Source organism: Danio aesculapii, chromosome 10, assembly GCF_903798145.1.
Source record: "Danio aesculapii chromosome 10, fDanAes4.1, whole genome shotgun sequence".
In the NCBI taxonomy this organism is placed as follows: domain Eukaryota; kingdom Metazoa; phylum Chordata; class Actinopteri; order Cypriniformes; family Danionidae; genus Danio; species Danio aesculapii.
Genome location: NC_079444.1, coordinates 16,221,788 through 16,247,148, shown reverse-complemented (window position 1 = coordinate 16,247,148; position 25,361 = coordinate 16,221,788). Strand labels below are relative to the sequence as shown.

Sequence of the window (25,361 nt, the reverse complement as noted above, 5' to 3'; positions counted from 1 at the left end):
ACTTCTGTGTACTATTACACCCTTAATTAATGTGTATTTATCTGTGATTTGCAGGAGCCATTTGAGGATGGGTTTGCTAACGGTGAGGAGTTGACCCCTGCCGAGGAGTCTGCAGCTAAAGATGTATCAGAGTCTAAAGGAGTGGTGAAGTTTGGATGGATCAAGGGTGTGCTGGTAAGAACTTGACATAAAATGTGTTAACGTGATCAGCAAGTCAAACCATGGTCCAGTTGAAGTTATGTTTGAAACTCAGAATGGAGTGTCATTCGTGTGGCTGCCACACAAATTCAAACATGGGAATGATTATAATGTGGACAATGAGTGATACTTTTCTGCTACGGGTGATAATTGATCTTCGTATTAGTTTGCTATGTCTGCTGGCTGTTGAGACTCATATTAGAGGCTGAATGTTAAATTGTTGTGCCGTTGTAATGTTTAATATGCTAGTGCTCTCAACAAGCTGTGGCTTTGGTCAGTACAGACTCTTCTGCTCTGTTATTTGAATCCTGTAAAAGCTTTACGGTTCGCAGATCAGCTCTGCTTCTTGTCTCTTGGTCAATATTTTGACAGGCCTTCCTCGTCCTTAAAATTGTCCTCATTTTCACCTTCCCAGTCTTAACATTTGACACCAAACGGCTTCTCATAGTGTCGAAGTGAAAATTCATTTTCATACAAAGTGTCTTTCAAACCATGACAGGAATTCAATCAAAGTTTGAAACCATTATGCGTTCAAATGTGTTTCAAGTCAGCAGCCAATTTCAGCCATGTCCATTGCTTTCAGATTTTTTTTAAACTCTTCTCTGTTAAAAAACTAAATCAGATTTTAGGCTGGTTAATAAAGCTTACAATACACACTTATTTATTATTGCAATAAGGCAATGTATGTTGTTCACATGAGAACAGTGTGAAAAATGACTGGGTTAAGAAGTACTTATTGTGTGAAGTGCTGTGTAAAGATATAACTTTCCTGCTATTACCACCTAAAGCTGGTAAATCAACTTTTGGCAGCTCATACCACAGGAATTACAGCAGTAGTAAAAAAACAAAAGTTCTCCCAGAGGTTGTAGCTTTATTTTTTTAGGGCTCAAAAAAACATTTTTGTGATTTTTAAACTCGCTGGAACTCTGGGCTGGTTCATTTCTCTTGTAAGGGTGTTACATTTTAACAATGGTAATTCTTTTCTGTTGTAATGGACATGATGCCATTTAACTCGCTGCATTTCCTCAAACACCGATTGGTTCCTGTCCAGCGGTCATTGGTGCCGGTGATGTCGGCATTGAGCAGTGACTAGGTTTGAGAAACGGCTTTGGTCCTTGATGTTTTTGTCAGCATGAGTCTAAACTGCATCCTTCCTCTGTGCAGGTGCGCTGCATGTTAAACATATGGGGTGTGATGCTCTTCATTCGAATGACATGGATCGTGGGCCAGGCTGGAATTGGTAGGTTTGACCTTGGTCAGCCGTGTGAATTAGCACCTCAATTCACAAGCAAACTCTTGTGTTTTCCATCGAGCCGCAGTCATTTGTCATGCACATGCTGAATGTTGCTGTGAGGCGCTATGAGCAGTCAACTGTCATTTAGCAGGACCTCAGTGACCGCTTGAATACTGTAGAAAAACATTGGAAATGTATATTGGATTTTTGCCATCCACGAACGGCTAGTGTTTAGGACTGTCCTTCATGATGTTGGTTGAGATGTTAACTGTCATCTCACATTTTTATTTCCACAGCATATTCCTGTATAATTGTTATTATGGCAACTGTTGTGACAACCATCACGGGCTGCTCGACTTCTGCGATTGCAACTAATGGCTTTGTACGAGGAGGTAATGAAAATCACATTATTATTTTTTTTAAATACGATTTTTGTTTGGTATATGTACTTGCTTTTGTTTCAAATTTGCACTGCTTTCCAACACTCTACATGGCCTAAAGGAATAGTTCACCCAAAAATAAAAATGTACAGTACTCACCCTTCACTTTCACGAAAACAGTTTGAGTTTCTTTATTTTTATTGAACACAAAAATATTTTAAAGAAAACCACTGACTTTTATAGTAGCATGAAATGCAATGGAAGTCTATGGACTGGGACTCACTAAACCAGCGGTGAGTCATTGGTCAGGGGTGCGTTTTCGAAAACCATCGTTAGCCAACTAGTTGCAAGTTCCGTCGTTACAACATAGTTCCTTGATTTGGTGTTTCCGAAATCCATTGTTCCAACAAACATTCGCAAACTATGTTGCGAACTTGTATGCTTGCAACTATAACTTTAGAGATGTAGTTAGAATCATAGTTCCTGGCTGTGTTCTTTTGCCAGTTATCCCCCTTAAGCCCTACTCATTTAAAACGTTCCAAAAAACCATTAAAGTCATCTCTCTTAAGTTTAATTAAGTGTAAAAACAAAGTTATTATTATTATTATTATATAGGATTACTAAAAATTGTATTAACTTTAAGTTTAATATTACTAAAACTAATATTAGATTTAAAAAATGCTTGTGTGTGTAAAACAATTTGGACAAAAAAGTTATGGGGATTTTCTCTAAAAAAGTTGTTCCCCACCCCATTTAGAGCGTCATTATGGACGTTATGTTGTTGTTTGGGAAACGCACCCAAGGATAGCTGGTTTGCTGTGTTCCACACATCGGCTTTTTTCAGAGTAATGTAGGAGCTTGTTGGCCCAATTTAGCATATTGAATCTGTGACATAGTGAAGCAACGTAGCAAGTAAATCATTCCAGCCAAGAATGATCACAAAGAGATCGGCTGTAATTTTTTACATTTCTTGATTATTTGCAAACTATACAGATTATTAGATTATCAAACATATTTGCAGGAGCGAATCCCTCCTTGATAAGTGACAATTACTATGATAACAGTACTAAATGCTGTTTTGTTTACACTTTGTCTGTGTGCATCAGAAGTTCAGTTTCCTCTTGTTGGTCCAGACATGCTCCAACGCAAGGTGACAACACAGGTTTTGTTTTTCGCTAGTTTGGCATTGGCTTGGTGTGTCCTGGCCTTTTTACTGGTTACTGGTTTGAGAAGAAAGAAACTAAAAACAGTTTTGGAACAAGTGAAGGCTTTAAATATATACAGCTACTAACATAAAAAAAGACTAACATATTTCCTAGTTCCTCCAAAGACCCGCCCTTAAGACACTCTGATTGGTCAGCTAACATAATGTGCTGTGATTCGCGGATCCACTCCATGTCACCAGAACGTGCCACACCTCTACTAGCATGTGATTTGTCATTGTGTAAATGCTGTCATTCAGAGTAGCTACCTGAATCAGACAGAAAATAAAGTGTCTTTCATATATATTCGGGTTATAAGCATGTGTAAGTAATATGAAACTTTCACATATCTTTTGCAAGTGCATTTGAGATGTAGAATGCACAAAAAGTGGCTGCATAGAGAGACAGTGCGCGTGCTGGTGAAGATTGTGGGTGTTTTACAGGGGTTTGATGGTTACATATTAAATTGTAACTAAATTGTAACAGTGCCAAAGAGCATTTCCTGTTGTTTATATCCTCGTTTACGCCCTTGCTACAACACACAGTTAATGCTAGAAACTATGCATGTAATAGATCAATTTTAACAAACTAAACTTACAGGTTGTGGCTCACATTACACGGCTTCTTCTATTATGATTAGAACTGCTCCTCCTTTGAGGAGTTTTTAGCCAAATCCAGCACTGAACTGGGAGAGATTCTGGAAGCTGTCCTTTGTCACATGCTGGAGCTAAATCCTTTTTTTTTATAATTCTCAGAAACATAATTAAAATGAAATTGTAAGCACTTCTCTCTTTGTGTCATGTCCTTTGGAAGCTCAAATACAGAAGGAAAACAAGCTCTGTGGAAAAACAGCGTTTTAGCTTTCTCTGCTATAACATTAAAGTGCCTCTGGCCATGCCCCTTTGCTGCATGGGGTGTATGCGTGTAACCTGAAGTGTTTGACTTCATTAACTTGGATGTATTCTTTTCGTAGTCCTCAAACTTAATTCACTGTGGCTTTTACAGAGTTAGTTTAGCAAAGCCTAAAGTCACCATTTGCATTAAACTTTGAACATATTACATTCAGAGAAGTTGTTCATGTTCACACAACTACACATGAGCTAAAGTTTAAAATATGATATTGTAGTGGACCACCCTTTTAAAACTATTTGTAAAAGTGTACGTGTAAAAGAGAAAGTTTTAGAAACCAGTTAATAGTAAATTTAAACTATATTTTCAGTCATGACATTTCACAGAGAAATATTTTAGAAAATTTTAAACCTTTTTGCTGCTTTTATCCTTTACAAATGTTAGTGGGAGCGCTTATGTAATTAGTCCCTACATGTTCTAATGGGTGACATCCAATAATTAAACAGTTTTTAGGTATGGTGCAGATGTAAATTTATGTTCAGTATAACAATAGCATCTGTAAAAAAATTATTTAAATAGTCTGACTTTAATTTTATTAAATGGTCTAAAAAAATCATTCATTTACATACTAATCATAGGTAAAACCATGCATCTAGCACCTCATTGCCACATTACAATGTAACTCTCGTTCTTTTTGGAGCTTGTCGATTGATTCAACACCTTTCTGCATGTAAACAAAGCCGCTTATACAAATGAACAAACAATCTGTGTTGGACTAACAAATCAAATAATTTACACAGAATGAAACGTTAATTTGTAGAGTACATCGTTCCTGACGTCCTCAGAACATATGTTTTTTTTTAGTTATGGTCTCATAGACTGTCTTTGAACTCCTGGTTAATTTTCGTTTGATCTAATCATAAGACTCCTTTTCTGAGGGCATGATTGTGATGACACATCTAACTGTTCTGCCGTTAAACTAATGACTGATAAAGGTGCAGTAAAGTTCTCAGCATTCTGCTCTCAGTTCTCTCAGCTTGTGGGGGAATTTCTTAGTGTTTTGAGATCTCAGTGTTTTTTCATCAGATGACTGAAGTTCATTGGTATTTTGGAAGTAAGAAAAGGATAGTTGACCCTCTCTGTAGGCCTTCATCTGGGAGACCGGGTGATTGCACTAAAAAAAATGTTGTTTCAGTATGGGTGAAAAAAAAAAAAATCTATCATTTTTTCCACAAGCACCTCAGTTGGTAACTCAACCCTGGAGGGTGTGTATGTGTAGGATCGAGTTTAAGATTGATATTTAGCTGTCACCTCCACACCTTTCAGATAACTCACATTTTTTCACACACATCAGGATACTACAGTGTCTGTTTTCATTTTCAGCATTGCACTGAATTTTTTTTAATGTATATCTGATATTGACATTTGTAGTGGGTAATCTGAGATTAGGCCTAATCTTTCTTGGTATTCCAATTAATTATTAAATTCTCCCTACCAACTCAAACCCCATTAATAATAATTATTATTATTATAATAAATATGGTCTATAGTAGAATTAATATAAATAATAATAATAATAATAATAATAATAATAATAATAATAATAAAACCAAGATGTAGTTTGGACACAATAAAAAAAAAAACATCTGGTCTAAATATGGTAAAAAACAAAGCTAACAGTACTGCAGTGTTATTGGTAACTGAACCCATTATGATCTTATCCACAGGGGTTCCTCGTAGTTTAATGCTGTGCCCCTTTCTCTTCTCAGTATATACTACATCACTGGGACTTATTTGGGTTTACCACTGCTATGTGGATAAACACATCGCTCTTTTTGTTTCTGCTGGCCAATAGTCAAATTACCCTGAATCAAATGTTTATTCAGACTACTCTTACAATGCAGTTACCATAAACAAAAGGGAGAAGTGGGATTTGTTATTTAATTGAGTTATGTGGAAAATGCTATCCTTTAATATTTGGCTGCAAAATCTGTATCAAATGAAACCTTTTTTTCCTGAATGTTGGCTTGTTTTTATTTCTGTTATTCAGGTGGAGCATATTACTTAATATCTCGAAGTCTGGGTCCAGAGTTTGGCGGCTCCATTGGTCTAATTTTTGCCTTTGCCAATGCTGTTGCTGTAGCCATGTATGTTGTGGGTTTTGCCGAAACTGTTGTTGAGCTACTCATGGTAAGAGACGAATTAGATTCTCATAGGCTGTGCATAAAAAATAAATTACGAGCATAAAATATTTATTTAGGATGGTGTGTACAATGGTAGATTATACTATTTATTATTTGTTTGTTTCTTTAGGATTCTGGTCTATTAATGATCGATCAAACAAATGACATCAGAGTCATTGGTACCATTACAGTCATTCTGCTTCTCGGCATTTCAGTTGCTGGAATGGAGTGGGAAGCCAAGGCAAGAGATTTATTAAAATGATGTTTGCTTTGAGTATTAGCTAGGGCTAAATTATTTTAGTTTGTGGTTTGTCATAATGATTTTGATTCACAGGCCCAGATATTCCTATTGGTCATATTGATTACTGCCATTTTCAACTACTTCATTGGGTCCTTCATTGCGGTTGACTTAAAGAAGAAATTTGGCTTCTTTAGTTATGATGGTAAGAATTCAGCTATTAAATTAAATGGACCAACGCTTTACTTTTTATTTATTTATTTATTTTATTTATTTCTGTATTGTGTTTCATGTAATCCCACAACATGACTATCTAATCTCTCTTGTTTTTTATAGCTGGCATCTTGGCGGAAAATTTTGGTCCAGACTTTCGAGGACAGACGTTTTTCTCAGTTTTTTCCATCTTCTTCCCAGCAGCCACAGGAATTTTGGCTGGTGCCAACATCTCGGGAGATCTAGCAGTGAGTGTTGGCAATCAGTTCCTCTCCACATACAGTAGTTATTCTTCATTCCGTCATTCACAAAGCTTCTCTGTAAACTTTTAATTTCTCCAAGGACCCTCAAATGGCCATCCCAAAAGGAACACTTTTGGCTATTCTCATAACTGGCCTTGTGTACGTGGGTGTGGCCATTTCTGCAGGTAGGTTTGCATATCATGTTAAATATTAGTCGATCACTCTTTTTTTAAAATCTGATTTAATTTTTTTTTTTTTTTTTATTAAAGGTGCTTGCATCGTGCGTGATGCTACAGGAATTGAAAGTAACTTTACTCTCATTTCAAACTGTACTGATGCAGCCTGTAAGTATGGCTATGACTTCAGTTCCTGCAGACCTACGGTTGAAGGAGAAGTATCTTCTTGCAAGTTCGGTCTTCACAATGATTTCCAGGTACATCAACCAAGTATATAGATATGAATATTCACTCTTTATTCACTATATTCACTCTGTTTTTTCCAAGTCCTAGTGAGATTCCTAAGTAGATTTAGTAGGAATCCTAACTTTTATATTCCAAAATTAAATGTCCATCTGTTCTATTAAAACAAGAGAAAGTGGAGCAGCAGCATGATTAGATTTTAATGTTTTTCTCTAGGCCTTACTTTGAATTTGTTTCCACAGTGTGAAACTATTTTTGCTTGTTAAATTGAACATGCTAATGTCAAACAAACAGCGTGTCTTTTCGATCAATTAAATGGACAGTTCATTCAAAAATTCAAATTTACTTCCTATTTACTGTCCCTCAAGTGGTTCCAGACCCGAAATAATTTCTTCTGTTTAACACTAAAGAAAAAACTTTGAAAAAAGCTGATAACCTGTAAGCTGTAGTAAGAAAAACATATTATGTGAAAGTGAATGGTTACAGGTTAAAGTTTCCTTCAAAATATCTTCTTTTGTGTTCAATAGAAGAAATTCACAATATTTTTCTCTTAAAATCAACTTTTTGTTTTTATATAGTTTTCAAAACGATATTAAGTTGTTCTGATATTAGGGGAAAAACACATTTACTTGTAATTTTGTATTTTTTTTTTAAATAACAAATATCCATAATAGTCTAAATATAAACACACTTTAAGGTTCAACACGTAAAGATGAGAAATTCCCACTTAAGGAAGAAAGACACTGATTTGTGACTGAATGTCTTGTGTTGAAGGTTATGAGCGTGGTGTCAGGCTTCAGTCCTCTCATCAGTGCTGGGATTTTCTCTGCCACACTCTCCTCTGCCCTGGCATCTCTTGTCAGTGCCCCAAAAGTGTTTCAGGTAGATATCGGCATTTACCGTTTTGAGTTAACTGTATTGTGCTTTACCATTGAGTGTGGTTACACTTCAGTGCTTGTAGGAGCTCTGTAATGTTGGAACAGGTCTTGCTGGTTTGATGCGTTCTTCCATTTCCTTAGGCTTTATGCAAAGACAATATCTATCCTGGAATTGCAATTTTTGGAAAGGGCTACGGCAAGAACAACGAGCCCCTGCGAGGATATTTTCTTACCTTTGGCATTGCGTTAGCTTTCATTCTAATTGGTAAGCGCTGATCAAATTATTTTATTCAGCAGATATGAGGTCAACTCTCTGACACATACTTGTTTTTCATTTCTTCAGCGGAGTTGAACGTCATCGCCCCGATCATTTCCAACTTTTTCCTGGCATCATACGCTCTCATCAACTTCTCTGTGTTTCACGCTTCACTGGCCAATTCCCCTGGTAAGACATTCTCCCACTTCTCTGAACTGGTTGAGGTGTGATGGATTCACGCTGTAAACGAGCTGGGTCATGTCTCCAAACACACCAGAGTGCTCAAATATCATTGGTGTCATTTATATATGAAAACATTTTCTGGCCATTAGAAATACATTTTGTGTATTTATATTTATTGATTAGATTTGTTTTTTTTTATCCGTCTAATTGCATTAATATACACACAAACAAACAAACAAACACTCCAAAAAACTGTAAAACCATATGGAGAAATATTTAAATGCAGTTTATAGTAGCATTTTTTTTTTTTGATGTTGTTGTCCTTATTAATATTTAATACCATTGCACAAACTAAAATCACAGCATTTTTACTGAACTGTAGTAGTTTTTAATTCTTACATGTATATCATTATAATAAATAAATATAATAATTTAGATTTAATTACAACAGTAATGTTGCAAGTAAGGATTTTATTTATTTATGTTTATGTTTTATATACTGTATATGTTAATATATATATATTTTTAAGATGCTTCTCTTTTTTGGCAAGATTAACATACCTTCCCAAGATTGTATTGATTGATTGATTTTCAAACCTTTTTGTACTTAACACAAACACAAAGACTTAAATTTAGGCCCTGCCCTTTACTAAATTGTAGATATTTTTTAATTTTATAAGTCCCTAGTAGGATAAAAAGTAATGTGACCATGTTTAAATAAAAAACAAAAACAAAACGGTAACCTAAGCAGCAGCAGAATAGGTAGCTGGATGAATACAGCCATCACTACAATTTGCATGAATATGGAGAGAATGTAGAAAGAATATTGTTTTCTCATAATAATAATGATGATATAGTAGTCGACATTTGAAGTGGATCATTACCTTTCATCAATTTTTCCTAAAACTATTGAACACTCATTCTTGTCAAGCGGCAACCTCCCGCTCTCCCTTTGAATGCCAATACGGAAGTAACTAAAACTGCAATTCACTAACTCGCCTTTTGGGGGCTGGCTCGAGGAAATCCAAATGATTTTTGGCTGCAATGGTTAAAAAACATGTTTACAGCCTGGTACAAAGAACTATTTTTGGTTTATATATCTTAAATTACCCTTTATAACAACTGTGAGGGGGTGAATTTAAATTTTTTTTATAACTCATCAGTTTCGTTTTTATTAAGTTTTATTAAGTCTGCATAATTGAGGGTGTGGCCTCTTGAGTGACAACTAGGGCTCGCTGGATGCTGTCACGTCACCTTAGCTGATTAGCCGCTGAACTCGGCATATACATCGTATTTTTGATTTGTTTTATGTGGCCTTTTGGTATTATTTCCTGCAATAATCAGATACTATAGCATGCTGTGTGCACTCAATTGTGCTCACAAACCATTCAAGTTGCCTCCATTTCCCAGGTGAGTGCAATTATATACTCATATACCATCTCTATAAATGTATTTGTTTTACTTGAGATCATTTTCATTTATCATTTATAATTTTCTTTAGACCTGTAAAGCATTCCAGAATTTGATAGATTGATTAGCTGTAGGCTATAAAACAGTCATCTGAAATGTTGTCACACAGTTTTATGCCTGGATTTCATAAATAGCCTTGTATTTACTAACACAGACTATATTTAAAGTATTTGGAAGTAATTAGCATTTTCCTCCTGTAGAAAACATCATAAGAACAATGCTTAGGGGCTCAATGTATTTCAACAGTGTTTTTAAAAGACGAAACACTTTATTGATATAGTGTACAGCCAAGCACATCAGAACACGACGAGTCGCAGATAATGAAGTATTAAGCATTGCTCCCTAAGAAAAGCCCGTCTGAGCAAAATGCAGGTGTGTGTAGCTCCGCTCACGCTCCGGCTCTTTGCCCTTGTTTGGTATCCTACGGTCGGTGCGATGACGCGTGAACAAAATGGCATTGTGAAGCTTCTTTTGCATTATTCAGAAATGAGTGATGTCATCTATGAGTGATGTCACGGATATTACGTCCATATTTTTTACAGTCTATGCTTCTTGTCTTAGGACAAATTTGAAAAACATTTTTGATTCTCTTCGAATGTTGACTACTGTATAGGCATACTACAGAACTTGGAAAGCTTTGCAAAGTAACAGTTCCAGTTTAAGAGGATGTATTGTTGTACTATAGACATTTTCTCTTATTACAGGTGTATTTGAAATTTGTATATTATTAATTTGAATGTTAGTCTTTAATTTTTGCTATCTTGTTATTGCCTGTGTCTCTTATTTTTTAAAGTTATAATTTTACACGTTTTTTTATTCTTTGTGTAAAGAGGTTTGTTTTTCCCTCAATACCAAAGCTCTAGAGGACCAACAGGTAGATATCTACACTTCTGACACTTTATATAGTCTCTGCACAATTACATGAACATAAAGGGTACTTGTACTTTTTTTTCATATATATGTTCCGTAGATGCAGTTTAAGATTCTGTACCCTTTATGTTGTGTAGTTTCTGTAGCATTCCAAGGTAACCGTGACTCCACTAAATCCCATTACTCTAGTACGTGTCCTGTGCTCAAGAAGCCTTCCTAGTATTGGTAACTGCTCATATGTATCCTAACTTGTGCTAACTTCATTTAATCAAATCTTTTTTCATGCTTTTATAAAACTGTGATGTTCCAGCTTTGTAAACTGTCATGTAAATTATCTGTGTTGTAAAGACTACTACGACATTGTCAAGCTCTGGCACATTTAACAACCTCATATGAAATGTCTTGAGTGGATTCCATGTCTTTGTGAGCGTTACTGCAGCCGGCAGTTTCTGGACTCTGTTCAGAGAGACATGGTGTCCCTTCCCCACTTTCACTAGCAGGTATCAGTTTTCGGCTGGTGTTCTATCACACACCCGCGTGCCATTGTTTGTGTACCATATTGTTACGTAACGTAGCAGAATGGCACAGTTTGCACTTTCGGACCACAAAGAACTATTGTTGTTTTTAACCCAACAATTTAGTTGCTCCGTTTCAATATGTTGGCTCCAGTTGACTTGTGTATTTGGGGCATTTTGATCTTTTACTACACTGCCATTTCCTAACCCATAATACTGCAGGTCTCTTGGTTTCGGGCTGGAGATCTCTAAATGTTTGTTGCATGTTTTTTGGGTAGGATGGAGGCCAAGCTTCAAGTACTACAACATGTGGGTGTCTCTGGCCGGGGCAATCCTATGTTGTGTTGTCATGTTTATCATCAATTGGTGGGCAGCGCTTTTGACCAACGTCATTGTCTTATCCCTTTACATCTACGTCAGCTACAAAAAACCAGGTAAGCTTGACTTGAAGTTCAACAAAAGACATACACAAGGTTTTGAAGATCTGGCTGTAGAGTGTAGTATTAACAATGAAATTTGATTTTGTGAAATTGCCTCTTTATCTATTTTTTGTGGTCACGCAGATGTGAATTGGGGTTCGTCAACTCAAGCGCTGACGTATCATCAGGCCTTAACACACAGTTTACAGCTGTGCGGAGTAGCTGACCACATTAAAACCTTCAGGTAACATATCAATTATCATTGTGTGTGTGTGTGTGTGTGTGTGTGTGTGTTCCATGTTTGTTCAACATAAAATTTGTTTAAAAACAACTGTTTAAAGGCACAAAATATACGTTTTTTAAAATTTATTATTATTTATTTATTTATTTATTTTTATTTTTTTATTTATTAATATTATTTATTTTTTATTACATTTTAAAAATTTACTTCCAACATCTTAATGACATCTAACTAGGCATGGGCCAGTATATGATTCTATCATTCAATCTGTTTATGATTCAATAATTTAGTCATTGTCCTTTGGCTTAGTCTCTATTTCAAAGCGGAATGAACCGCTAACTATTCCAGCATATGTTTTACGCAGCAGATGCCCTTCCAGCTGCAACCCAGTATTGTGAAACAACCATACATTAGGGATGGGTACCGAAACTCGGTACTTTATCGTTACTACGTTTATAAAAGACCGAAGTATCGATAAGCTCTGACGTTAACGGTTCTGTTATTGGTACTGGAGAACTATTGCTGAATAAACATTACAGTTGCATAACTGAACTGGCCAACTTTTTCTAATTTGCGATATTTGATATTCGTCTGCACAGTTGGCAATCTCACATGAGAATTGCTCGTGTTTCCGGCAAGCGTGTCAAGTATAAAAGCCTTCACGGTTCTCGGCTGTGCACGAGCACTCAGCAGAGGCTCGCGTTAAGCGCACACACATAGCTTGTGACACAGACTTTCGCACACACACACACACACACACACACACACACACACACACAGCTCATAGGCTTGCAGTGGTGGAGAGAACCGAACAGGTTGCATTTCCTGAGTGGACACCGACAATGCCCGTTGCAACAAACGCAACAAGTTTGGCTAAGCATCTTTCAAAAGTGCATCAACAGCAGAAAGACAAATGAAAAGTTTTCGACTGCTTAGCTATAGGTACATCATCCACATCGCTATGCTATGCAGTTAGTATAATAATAGTTAAATAAACACACATATTCGGTTACAATGAAAACAGTATTTTTTCTACAGTGGCCTAAATAAATCTTAAACATTAAAAATGCTTTTACATCAGCTGTATTTACAAATATAGCCGATGAATAGCCTAATAATAAACTATGCTTATTAAGAAATGATAAAAAAACTGCTTATTTTTACATTGTTAACTCCCAAAGCACTGTTAACTCATTTATGTAAATGTGTTAATAAAAAATCTTAAACATTATCTGATTATTTAACTGCATTTTGCAACTCAAAGAGGGTATTTTCAACTGCAGGGAGCCCAATAAACCAAGAAAGATCCTGACTTCTGCAAGAATAGGCAAACATGTTGATTTTTCTCCTGAAGAAAAATCTTTTTGAAGGTCTTTTTCCTTCAAACTATTGTACATTCTTTTACAGGAAAAAAATTATTTAATTGTTTTACAATTATAGTTTTTTTTTTTCATTAAAAATGTAATAATAAAATAAAGTGTTTTTTCATAAAAAAAAAAAAACACTACAAAAAGTACCGATAAGAGAACCATTAAAGTACCAAATCGATAAGTGGTATCGATAAAAGTAGTAATAATGTTAAAACCGTAACGATACCCATCTCTACCATACACACTCATTCCCATCCACCTGAACATGGAGAGAACATGCAAACTCCACACAGAAATGCCTCCTTGCTCAGCCGGGACTCAAACCAGTGACCTGCTTGCTGTGATGTGACAGTGCTAACCACTGAGCCACCCTGCCGCCCTTACAGTAAACATGTCAAGCTAAATAATCATTTAAATAAATCATTGACTTCTACTGTCTTTATTAGTTTCAGAAACACAGATTTCTTGACAATTTAAAACAGCATCTTTGAGTATCTTTTCTGCTGGAGATACTGTTGTCCTAAAAAAAATACCATATACCTTGAAAACGATTATTGTCCCATGCCTACATTTGGTTTTAAAGAAAAAAGGGAAACATAACCTTAAAGTCATTCTTGTCTCTCAACAGCAATTGCTTCAGCACTTTCAATTCAATACTTATTATCCTGAAGTATCATGATCATATGTTTTGAATACTTAAGCTTATCTATGAATGTGAGTCCCGTAGGATGTAACAATGACATCCCATGATTTCACACTCTTTGTAAAACTTTGTTGATTTTTTTTTTTTTTTTTTTTTTTTTTTTTTTTTTTTTTTTTTTTTACACCCTTTAGCGGTGAAAATTACATACTGTGCCTTCTTGATCAAAAAATCAATTCTAGTGTTACAGGGATAGTTTACTCAAATATTGAAATGTACTCTCTCAACAGGTTGCATACCTTTTATGAGATTCTTTTTTTCTGTTGAACACACAAGAAGGGGTTTTTCAAAATCTTTCAAAATAACTTCTCATGTTCAACAGAAGAAAAAAAACGCAAAACAGGTTTGTGACTTGTGAAGATTGAGTAAATGGTGACAGAATGTTCAGTTTTGGGTGAAGTGTTCCTTTAAAATAAGGATTGTTTTAATTGAATGGGTGCTTTCCTCAAATGCGACTGAGAATAATAATAGTGCTCATTCAGTACTCGACCTACTGTTGTTTATACTTTGCTAGATATAAACTAAAGCTAAACATTTAAACAATGTCAACAAAATGTTTCTAGAACAGAAGTAAATATAGGTCAGAGGTTACTTACTTAATACACCATCCAGACTCTGAACAACTTGTGTAATTTTTTTTTCTCATTAATTTTTTGATTGCAGTTTCCAAATTTGCATACAGATGTATTGTGTATATAGGGTTTTCCACAATGTATATACAAAACAACCAAACAGAAATAAATGAAATTATTAAATACAAAAAAATTTCCATTAATAAATATGGAAGTGGTGACGCAGTGACGCAGTAGGTAGTGCTGTCGCCTCACAGCAAGAAGGTCGCTGGTTCCGAGCCTCTGCTGGGTCAGTTGGCGTTTCTGTGTGGAGTTTGCATGTTTTCCCTGCATTCGCGTGGGTTTCCTCCTGGTGATCCGGTTTCCCCCACAGTCCAAAGACTTGCAGTTCAGGTGAATTGGGAAGGCTAAATTGTCCGTAGTGTGTGAGTGAGTGTGTGCATGTTTCCCAGAGATGGGTTGCAGCTGGAAGGGCATCCGCTGCGTAAAAACGTGCTGGATAAGTTGGCGGTTCATTCCGCTGTGGCGACCCCAGATTTATAAAGGGACTAAGCCGACAAGAAAATGATTGAATGAATATGGAAGTTACATTAATGATTCAAGGATATTATAAGAAACAAGAAAAACAATACATTCATACTTGTTTGGTATATTAAAAAGAAACAGATAAAATTACTTTGTCGCTTTTCAGTTACAATTCAATTGTGTACTTTTTTTTTTAACCGTATTGTGGCGCCCAATCTACCTTTTTCTTTTTTTATTACCTAAACTATGTATATATGAAACTGTGAGGATGGTACTTGTAGGATCTTAAATGTACATTTATTTATTTGTTTATTTTTTAAATAGGTATTGTTCTTCTCACTATATTTAAAAAATGTTTTCTCTCATTACAAAAAAATACACAAAATAAACTAAATAAAATACACATCTTTATGACTATACATTCTATAATAAATCTGCTCTTAATGGAAGAATATATTCTACCCGTTTTCTCCATGTCTTATTAAACTCCACAGTCTGTAAACGATGGTTCATTGTTAGCCTCTCCATCTTAGGCCGCATTTACACTGCACTTTTCAAGTGACTCAATTCCGATTTAAAAAAAAAAAACAAAAAAAACTTCTCCCATGTGGCACAGATTGGATATGGCCCATGAACGTGTAAGCAGGAACAAATCACATGGATTTTGATTTTCTCAAATCAGATTCAGGCCTTATTTATCTGATGTGAATCGGATCTGTGCCCTCGTGTCTGCAGTGTATGCAGATTGTTCAGATTTTCCCCTGTCAATGCGAGTCGCGTCATTTAAACCATAGCGAATGACGTCAAGTCTGACACTTTCTTTTCAGAACAGACTTCAGCAGAGTCCCCAAACCTTAAATCTCATACACGAGGACTTAAACTGCTTTTTTATTGTCATATAGCACAGGTATTTAAGCATGTTAAGGAGAGCAAGAGAGCGCAATGTTCGCCACGTAACCAATATAAACTAATATAAACTAGTGCATGCATCAAGTGCATAAATCACACCATGGACAATACATTAAGATGCCTAAGGTTTAAAAGGAGCTTAAATCAAAAGAAGATGGACAAATGCGAACCTTTCTGTCATAAACTATAGTAAAACAGCTTGTCAAAAGCTGGCGAACAGTTTACATACAGGAATAGAGAAAAGAGACTGTTTAATTATCAGCTTGTTGGTCAGCGCCCACTCTTTTTTTCCTGGTCATTGCGCCTTTGCCGTGTGCTGTGTAAATGCAGACGATCGGATACGAGTCACTTTTTTAAAAGATGATGTAAGCAGGTCATCAAAAAATTGGATACAGTCCACAATCGGAATTTGACCATCAAGATCTGCAGTATAAATGCAGCCTTATAGATTTTATAAATTGTCAAACCAGTCACTAATTTGAGATATTTCCAGCTGTAGCCTAAACATTTTTGGTTATGGCTTTTTTACAGGCTATCAGCAAAATTTTCAGCAATTTTTTTTTGTCAGATTGTTCTTCTAACATAGGTTTTTTTAGGCCTAAGCATAGAGTATAGAGAAATCGTAGAAAAATCGATGGGGATATGGAAAATATTCTCTAAACATTTATGAAATTCTTGCCAAATTGCCCAGAAATGTTAAAACCTTTCCAGAAAATATGTGCATGATTCGCTTCATTTGAGCACATAGTCTCCAGCAGATTGCATTTTTGTATAAATATCTCTTATGCTCAGGGGTGAAGAAAAAACGAATGATGTTTTTTCCAATCAATTCCCTCCAGACGGAGGAGTATGTTGTTCCCCTTCATATGGGAACTTCTACGTATGTCTGTATAAACAGACTTTTGGGAGTGCTTTAGACGACCAATCACTTCTGAAGATAAGAAAACGGGCCAATGAAATGCCAATTGAGTTGGCGGAGCTTAGCTCCACAGCTGAAACTGATGAGCCAATGAGGGCTATATCAGTCGGCTGCTGGAGCCAGCTCATCAGAATTGTTGCTTCAGAACCCGATCTGAGACTGAAGAACCCTTCTGCTGAGCTGACTTCCAACGCTGAAGGAAGCGTTCCCTTTACAGTGCGGGGGAAGACGTTTTTAAGCGGCGGTCGAGCTGGGTTTCCCGTCCCCTTGGCGTTTCGCTGGTGATCTAAAAGAGCAGTTTCTACAAAGAGCAGAATTCCATATGAGAGCAACGGTCGTGAAGCGCGTCTTTTTAAAGATGTCGTTTCGACCGTGCATTTCTGGATGCGGTGGTTTCCTCGCCCCGAATAACAGGCACGAGTACTGCATCACATGCTTGGGGGTCCAACATGTTGGTGCGGTGCTCGCGGACAGTTCTTGCCCGCATTGCGATGGCTTGACTGTTGCGCAACTGAGGTCACGGCAAGCTCTTTTATTAGGGCAAGTCACCCCTGCTGCTCCCCGCCAAGCGGTTAGCACTCGGGCAGGCCTGAGGGTTACAGTGGGGGCTATTCCGTCGCCTTCGGCCAGCGGACCCCTCGCTCCTCATCAGTACGCTCCGTCTCTGCTTCGAGTGCGAGCGCTGGTCCATCCTTCGGGTTGGCCGCACTTTCATTTGATGACACCGGGGACGTGATGTCCATCGCTGCATCGGAGGGCGGGTTGACATGCTTCGATGAAGATCCGGACCCCCTGCCACCCTCCGGGGTGTCAGGTGGTTTCGGATCTGGAATCGGACATGTTAGCCGTGTTTTCCCGGGCTGTTTCGGCTGTGGGACTGGAGATGGCTTGTCCCCTAGAACCGCGGCCGGACCGGACGGGTGCTACGTGGGGGCAAAAAAGGCGAAGCCTTCTAGACCCCTCGTCCCTTCTTCCCGGGGGTACACAGAGAGCCCACGCAGGCATGGAGGGCACCTTTTTCTGCCCGGTCCTCGTGCACTCCCGCTCTCACCTCCCTCGATGACAGAGCGGCCAGGGGATATGAGGCGATTCCCCAGGTAGAGCGTGCTCTGTCCGCAGAGCTGCTTCACTCGGAGAGATTCGCCCACACTCCCTTCCAAAGCGTGCAGGTTATCTGAGTCTCTCACGGCCAGAGCCTACATTGCTGCGGGCCAGGCCACCTCCGCTCTGCACGCTATGGCCACCTATCAACGCTACCAAGCCGAGAAGCTGGCCAAGATGTAGGAAGGTGGTTCTCCCCCAGGCTTGCTGCATGAGCTCCGCAGGGCAACTGATTATGCTCTCATGACTATCAGATCGGCTGCTCGTGCCTTGGGGAAGACGATGGCCACATTAGTGGTCCAGGAATGCCACCCCTGGCTGAGCTTGGCGATGTGAGAGACGTTGACAAAGCTTGCTTTCTTAACGCTCCCATATTCCAGGCTAGCCTTTTCGGCGACACCGTCGGGGAGTTCACCCAGGAATTCTCCGCAGTGAAAAGCAGTCCAAGGCAAGGGGTGAGGTCATCTATCAGCGGGCTCGAAAAACTGCTCCTCCCGCTGCTCCTTCCGCTGCGGCTGCTCCTCGCCGAGGGCGTCCACCCGCGGCTTCATCTGCTCCGCTTCCGCTGCCCGCTCCACCGGCCAGGCGGCAATGCCGAGCCTCCCGCGGGATTGCAACGCCCCCGCCCCCCAGGGCGCTGCTAAGACCAGTAAACAGACCGCGAAGCGTTCCTGGGACGGGCCATTCGGAGAAGAGGGGACCTGCTCTTTCCTCGGTGGGGGGCCGAGGATTATTACATCAGTCCACAACGACTTTAAACTCCTCGCTACTGGCCCCTGGCCTGGCGGCAACCAAATTTCCAAAAAAGCAGTTTCCTCTCTCTCCGGATGCGCGAGCCCGAGTACTGCCAGTTTGGGACGCTCCGCCTTCCAGCTCGCAGCACCGGGACCCTTTACCTCAGGCCCTTAGAGTGCAGCAGAACGGACTCCTTTCTCTCACTCTGGCCTCACCGTGGGATCCAGGGAGGAAGGTAAGAGAAATCCTCTTATTTTCAGCTCTTCCCCGGGATGCACCGCTTTCCTGGATGAGCACTCCCATCACGAGCTGCCCCTCCGCTGGCACGTCAGTGATCGCTCCGATGGTAACATTAGCGCGCGCGCTGCCCAGCGCATCGCGGTGGCTCATACGGACGGTCAGACTCGGCTATGCGATTCAGTTCGCTATTCGCCCTCCCAAGTTCACGGGTGTCCTTTTCACGAGGGTTATCCCCGAGAGCGCCCCTGTCTTGCGAGAGAGATTGCTGTCCTCCTGGCGAAGGGATGCAATCGAGCAGGTCCCTCAGCCAAGATGGAGTCCGGGTTCTACAGCCGTATTTCATCGTGCCCAAAAAGAGCGGGGGGTTAAGACCAATCATAGATCTGCGCAGACTGAACTGTCATTTACACTAAATGCCTTTCAGAATGCTTACGCAGAAACGCTTGCTTCAGAGTGTCCGTCCACAAGATTGGTCTGCAGCCATAGACCTGAAGGACGCGTATTTTCATGTCTCTATTCTTCCACGCCACCGCCCTTTTCTCCGGTTGCGTTCGAAGGATGAGCGTGGCAGTTACAAAGTCCTCCCCCTTCTAGCTCTCTCTGTCTCCGCGGGTTTTCACCAAGCTCGCGGAGGGTGCTCTGCACCACTGCGGCTTGCGGGCATCCGACACACTCAAACTATCTCGATGACTGGCTCATTCTAGCTCTCCTCTCGCGATCAGTTGATATGCACAGAGTCAAAGTGCTTCGGCACCTCGACCAGTTGGGGTTTCAGGTCAACCGAGAGAAGAGCAAACTTTGCCCTGTGCAGAGGATCTCTTACCTCGGGCTGGAGCTGGATTCGATTGCTATGGTTGTGCGCCTCTCCGAGGAGCACGCCAGGCTAATGCTTTTCTGTGTAAACGAGCTCCACAGGAAGATAGTGGTCCCACTGAAATGTTTTCAGAGGCTCCTGGGGCATATGGCAGCCGCGGTCACGCCGCTGGTTCGCTTCACATGAGACCACTCAGCGTTGGCTTCGCGATCGAGTCCCCTGACGGGCATGGCGCATGGGTACGCACCGGGTGCACATCACTCTGCTGTGTCTCCGCACCCTCAGCCCCTGGACGGATCTGGCTTTCTACGGGCCCGAGTGCCCCTAGGGCTAGTATCCAGGCATGTTGTCGTAATGACACAAGCCTCCAGCACGGGCTGGGGGGCCGTGTGCAACGAGCATGCAGCCGCTGGTTCGTGGTCCGGACCCCGCCTGCATTGGCACTGCCTGGAGCTGTTGGCAGTGTATCTGGCTCTCCGCCGGTTTTTTTTCCAGTGCTGGAGCAGAAACACATGCTGGTCAGGACGGACAGCATGACGGCGGTGGCTTATATCAACCGTATGGAGGGTATGCGCTCTCGCCGCATGTCTCAGCTCGCTCACCGTCTGCTCCTTTGGAGTCACACGCGGCTGAAATCACTGCGTGCCATTTCACATTCCGGGCGAGCTCAACCGTGCAGCCGATGCGCTCTCACGGCAGCTAGTGTCCCGAGGAGAGTGGAGACTCCACCCCGATTCGGTCCAGCTGATATGGGCGCGCTTTGGGGAAGCCCAGATCGATCTGTTGCTTCCACCGAGAATGCACATTGCCAGCTGTTTTATTCCCCAGATCTCTGGAACCTCCACGTGTGGTCCATAGACGGAGCGCGGAGGACTTAGGTGACTTACCGCCCGCAGTACTTAACACCATCACTTAGGCTAGAACACCCTCTACGAGGCATGCCTACGCCCTGAAGTGGAGTCTATTCTCTGAGTTGTGTGCTTCTCGCCGAGAAGACCCCCGAACTTGCCAGATTAGCATTGTGTTATCCTTCCTTCAGGATAAGCTGGAGCGTAGGCTGTCACCCTCCACACTGAAGGTTTACGTGGCTGCAATCTCCGCTCATCATGACGCGGTGGATGGCAACACGCTCGGGAAGCATGATCTAATCATCCGATTCCTCAGAGGCGCGCGGCGATTAAATCCATCCCGTCCCCCTCTCATGCCCTCTTGGGATCTCTCTATAGTCCTGGTGGGTCTGCAGAGAGATCCGTTTTAGCCACTCGATTCGGTATCTCTGTCATTAATGACAGCTCTGCTGATCGCATTGGCGCCATTCAAGAGAGTTGGGGATCTGGAGGCATTTTCGGTCAGCGAATCGTGCCTTGAATTCGGGCTGGGTTACTCTCACGTTGTCCTGAGACCCCGACCTGGCTATGTGCCCAAGGTTCCTGCCACCCCATTTTAGAGATCAGGTGGTGAACCTGCAAGCGCTGCCTGAGGAGGAGGCCGGCCCAGCCCACTCACTGCTTTGTCCTGTTCGCGCTTTGCGCCTTTACGTGGAACGAACGCAAAATGTAAGATCATGTGAACAGCTCTTTATCTGTTATGGTGGTCGGCAGAAGGGAAGTGCCGTATCAAAACAGAGGTTGGCCCACTGGTCAGTTGATGCCATTGCCCTCGCCTATCTATGCCAGGGCGAGCCGCGCCCCCCTAACGTGAGAGCGCACTCTCTGAGGTGTCGCTTCCTCATGGGCGTTAGCACGCGGCGCCTCTCTCACAGATATCTGCAGAGCTACGGGTTGGGCGACACCTAACACATTTGCGAGGTTTTATAACCTCCGAGTGGAGCAGTTTTCTCCCGGTTATTGGGTAATCCCAATCAATCGGGTGGGAATTAAGCTCAGTGTCACAATCGCTTGCTGTGCCAGGCTCCCTAACCCGGAGATGCGTGTGCTTTTCCCACTCTACTAGTAAGTTCCCCTTGCCAGGCGAACCCTAGAGAATTCCTCCGAGGCCCCCAGCATCGACTCAGCGGAGGAGTCGAGTGCATGGCTCAGTGTGCAGTTGGTATGCCCATTTGGTCTACACGCATATTGAGGATCGGTGCCAGCTATTTGCATCCCCATTTGGTGATGTCATATGCATTATTACCACGGTGTGTTCCCCCTTATTAGGCGGTCCCGTGTCTTCCCTAAACCGCTAACCAGCTTATCATATGTAGCACTCCCCCTCATTAGGGCTAGTTCATATGTCTCCTTACCATCAGGTCTTCCCTTTTAGGGTAGCAGGTAGTCTCCGCTGCGTCCTCCCCCTTCGGGTACTGGCACGCTTTCCCAACGTACTGTCGTATTTCCAAAATCCCTAGTCTATATTAGCTAGGTAAAAGCACACTTGCGTTTAAAACTTTATTCCCATGTAATGGTAATATGTTGGGCCTAGGGGACGTTGGAAGGTTGAGCTCTTGGTGATGTCAGTGCGCTCACGCTTTGGCTTGGCAACTACACATCAGGAGCGCGACAGGCTTAAGCTGCTGTGGCGCTTTCCATACAGTCTCCCAAAAGTCTGTTTTATACACACGTAGAAGTTCCCATATGAAGGGGAACGTCCTGGTTACGTACGTAACCCACGTTCCCCGAATAGGGAACGGAGACGTGTGTCTCCACTGCCACAGCACCTAAGTCTTCAGCTGGGAGCTGAGCGATCGGCTCTTCAGCAGGCAAATTCTGATGAGCTGACTCCAGCAGCCGACTGATATAGCCCTAATTGGCTCATCAGTTTCAGCTGTGGAGCTAAGCTCCGCCAATTCAATTGGCATTTCATTGGCCCGTTTTCTTATCTTCAGAAGTGGTTGGTCGTCTAAAGCACTCCCCAAAGTCTGTTTATACAGACACACGTCTCCGTTCCCTATTCGGGGAACGTGGGTTACGTACGTAACCAGGACGATTTCCACTGTGTTTTAAAATTACTTTTCCACTCTTCCTCAGTAATTTCAGTATTACACTCTTTTTCCCATTTATTTTTTATGTAATATGTGTTCTCTAGTTTATTGTCTTGAAGACTTTTATATAGGTTTGTAATTATTTTGGTCATGTTGGCTCCTTTTATAAGCTGAGATAAAAAATTGTAAGAAGACTATTATTTTTGCTTTCATTGCCGTTTCTAATGTTTTTAATTTTGTGTCTTATCTGTAAATATCTTTGAAAGTCATGATCACTCCGTGAATTTTCATTTTTGAAAGTGTCAAAATCCTTAACACTTCCATTATGTAGAAAAGTGAAGTATGCTGTAAGTCCTTGCTTATTCCAAACTTTAAAACTAAAACTTGTGTAATTTAAATGTGTTAACTTGTTTTGAAAGTAAGTTCATAAAATATTAGAAGTTGGTCTACCCCATATGGCTGCATTAATTAATGCATGTTTAATTTGAAGTCAAAGTATGTTATAATTACTTTTATGGGAAGATATTGATTTTAGTTTGCACATTAATGTAGTTTGTGTTAACTATATCAAGCATGTACTTATACACTGGTTCTTCATTGGTTCATGCTTGACTAGCCATTTTTTGATTAAAATCTTAAGTGTTTTTTCTCTGTTTTTTGGATGCAGCGCAAACATGGAAAATATTGAATTAAAAAAATTGATTAGGATTAGAAAAAAAGAAATTTGATGTCGTTTGTTGTTTTTGTTTCTTTATTAGTGCTCTAGATTTTTTTTAAGGGCTTTGATCTTCAGCATAATATCTTCTGCGCTGACACCAGATTAAGGTGATTTTTGCCTGTGTGCTCATACTCAAATCTTTAGAGGAAGTGACTCTAGATCCTCCTGGGTCAGAGAGTACTGTGTTTCTGACAGTACCTTCAAATCAACCGCTTCACACACTGCATAATCCTGTTTTATTCTTAACATTTTTGCTTTGAAGCTCTCTAATCTCAATGTTCTCCCCAGACTAAACCAGTGACACCAGAGGTCATGAGAATGTAATGCACGCACACAGTGTGCTGCTTTTGCTTGACATCATTTATTATACCTTGTTACATTACTGTTTAACATTCTAAGAATCTCATGAGTTTTTGATGTTCATGTAATGTGACTGTCATGTCTCCTCTAGGCCACAGTGTCTGGTTATGACTGGGGCTCCAAACTCACGTCCAGCTATTCTTCATCTGGTTCATGCCTTCACCAAAAATGTGGGGCTAATGTTATGTGGGCATGTGCGCATTGTGAGTATCTGAACCACTCATCCAAGTGCTCCAACCAACATTTTAGAGCACTGTGCTGGTTTAACACATGGTAGCACCAGCACTTAATAGGGTATATGTGGAGCTAGTGTGAACGGTTAATGTGACTTTTTTCCATTTTATACAGTTCCTTTTACAGCATCCATGTTGTAATGTAATTAAAATACAATCAGTTAAATAGACTTTGGCATTCATTTAGTTGCTCAACCGTAAAACGAGACAAAAAGCCTTTTACTCGCACGTGCCCGTCAGGATCGGCAAGAAGCTCTGTTCAATATACTGGGGTAAAATAAATGTTCATGTTTTAAAGACATGGTGGGGAAAAATGTAATATAATGCAGTGCTCCTTGTACAATCTGAAACCCACTTTATATCGCATATCACTCAGCCAGTGGAGATCGCTGATTTTTGAAGAAAACAGACCTTAAACACGGCAATTTTGCAACTGCATACAGTTTACCGGAAATGCTTAATCCAGGTTACTGAAATTAAAAGTCCTTTAGCATACTTCCACATATACCCTATTTGGTTGCACTGCACATGTATTGTTAATTAGTTTTGTGTCTTAGTAATGCACATTTGAAAATAGCTTGAATTGAGGGTAGCAGTAGAATGGATTTGGATCAAGATGTTAATTTAATAATATAAATAGAATGAAAATTGTAATAGTCACATTTTCATTTTTTGAACATCACAATAGCCACAAGGAGCATATGCAACCTTAATTCCCTAGTTAAAAGTGTTGTTGCTCATGTATTTCAGTTTTTGTGCATGTCTTTGTTGTGGGGAATGAGGGAACTGTTACATTTGGCTTTAAAGTTTGATTTGTGGATTTTGTTAGCGAGCACTAATGAAATGTAACTCTTCTTCCTGGATTAGTGTTCTGTTTAGTTGTCATGTAAATAAGCAGTGAAATGCATGCTTTAGCTCATTCAGCACAGTCTTTTCGTTTGAACAGAGCTTATAAATGGTAATATGTCAAACACTGTATGTTTTTATTGCTTAACTGTTCGACAAATCAATAGTGCAAACTTCTACAAAATATTCCCTTCATCCAGTTTTCCTACTGTAACATTTTAAATTTGTCAATACACAGAACATGTGTGTGTTTTTGGAGCAAGTAAATGTTGTGCATGTTTTTGAAGCAAGTAAAATGTTGTGCAATCCATGCTTGAATGGATTGTTTATGGCAGCTCTCATTACTATTAGAACATGTTCTTGGAATAATAAAACTTGCTTTAATTCTGTTGATACAGTGATTATAGTT

The 25,361-nt window shown here is 40.2% G+C and overlaps 1 protein-coding gene across 1 annotated transcript in view; it reads left to right on the top strand.

Annotated features, from left to right (window-relative positions):
* Positions 1-25,361, top strand: part of slc12a2 (solute carrier family 12 member 2) — a 96,127-nt gene that overhangs the window by 55,126 nt on the left and 15,640 nt on the right. The window contains exons 2-16 of the mRNA XM_056467494.1: positions 55-174; positions 1,363-1,438; positions 1,729-1,824; positions 5,914-6,053; positions 6,177-6,287; positions 6,381-6,489; positions 6,621-6,745; positions 6,840-6,924; positions 7,009-7,172; positions 7,933-8,040; positions 8,178-8,301; positions 8,380-8,481; positions 11,609-11,764; positions 11,894-11,993; positions 23,965-24,076. Coding sequence (XP_056323469.1) covers positions 55-174; positions 1,363-1,438; positions 1,729-1,824; positions 5,914-6,053; positions 6,177-6,287; positions 6,381-6,489; positions 6,621-6,745; positions 6,840-6,924; positions 7,009-7,172; positions 7,933-8,040; positions 8,178-8,301; positions 8,380-8,481; positions 11,609-11,764; positions 11,894-11,993; positions 23,965-24,076 — 1,728 coding nt within the window. The remainder of the gene's footprint in view (positions 1-54; positions 175-1,362; positions 1,439-1,728; positions 1,825-5,913; positions 6,054-6,176; positions 6,288-6,380; positions 6,490-6,620; positions 6,746-6,839; positions 6,925-7,008; positions 7,173-7,932; positions 8,041-8,177; positions 8,302-8,379; positions 8,482-11,608; positions 11,765-11,893; positions 11,994-23,964; positions 24,077-25,361) is intronic.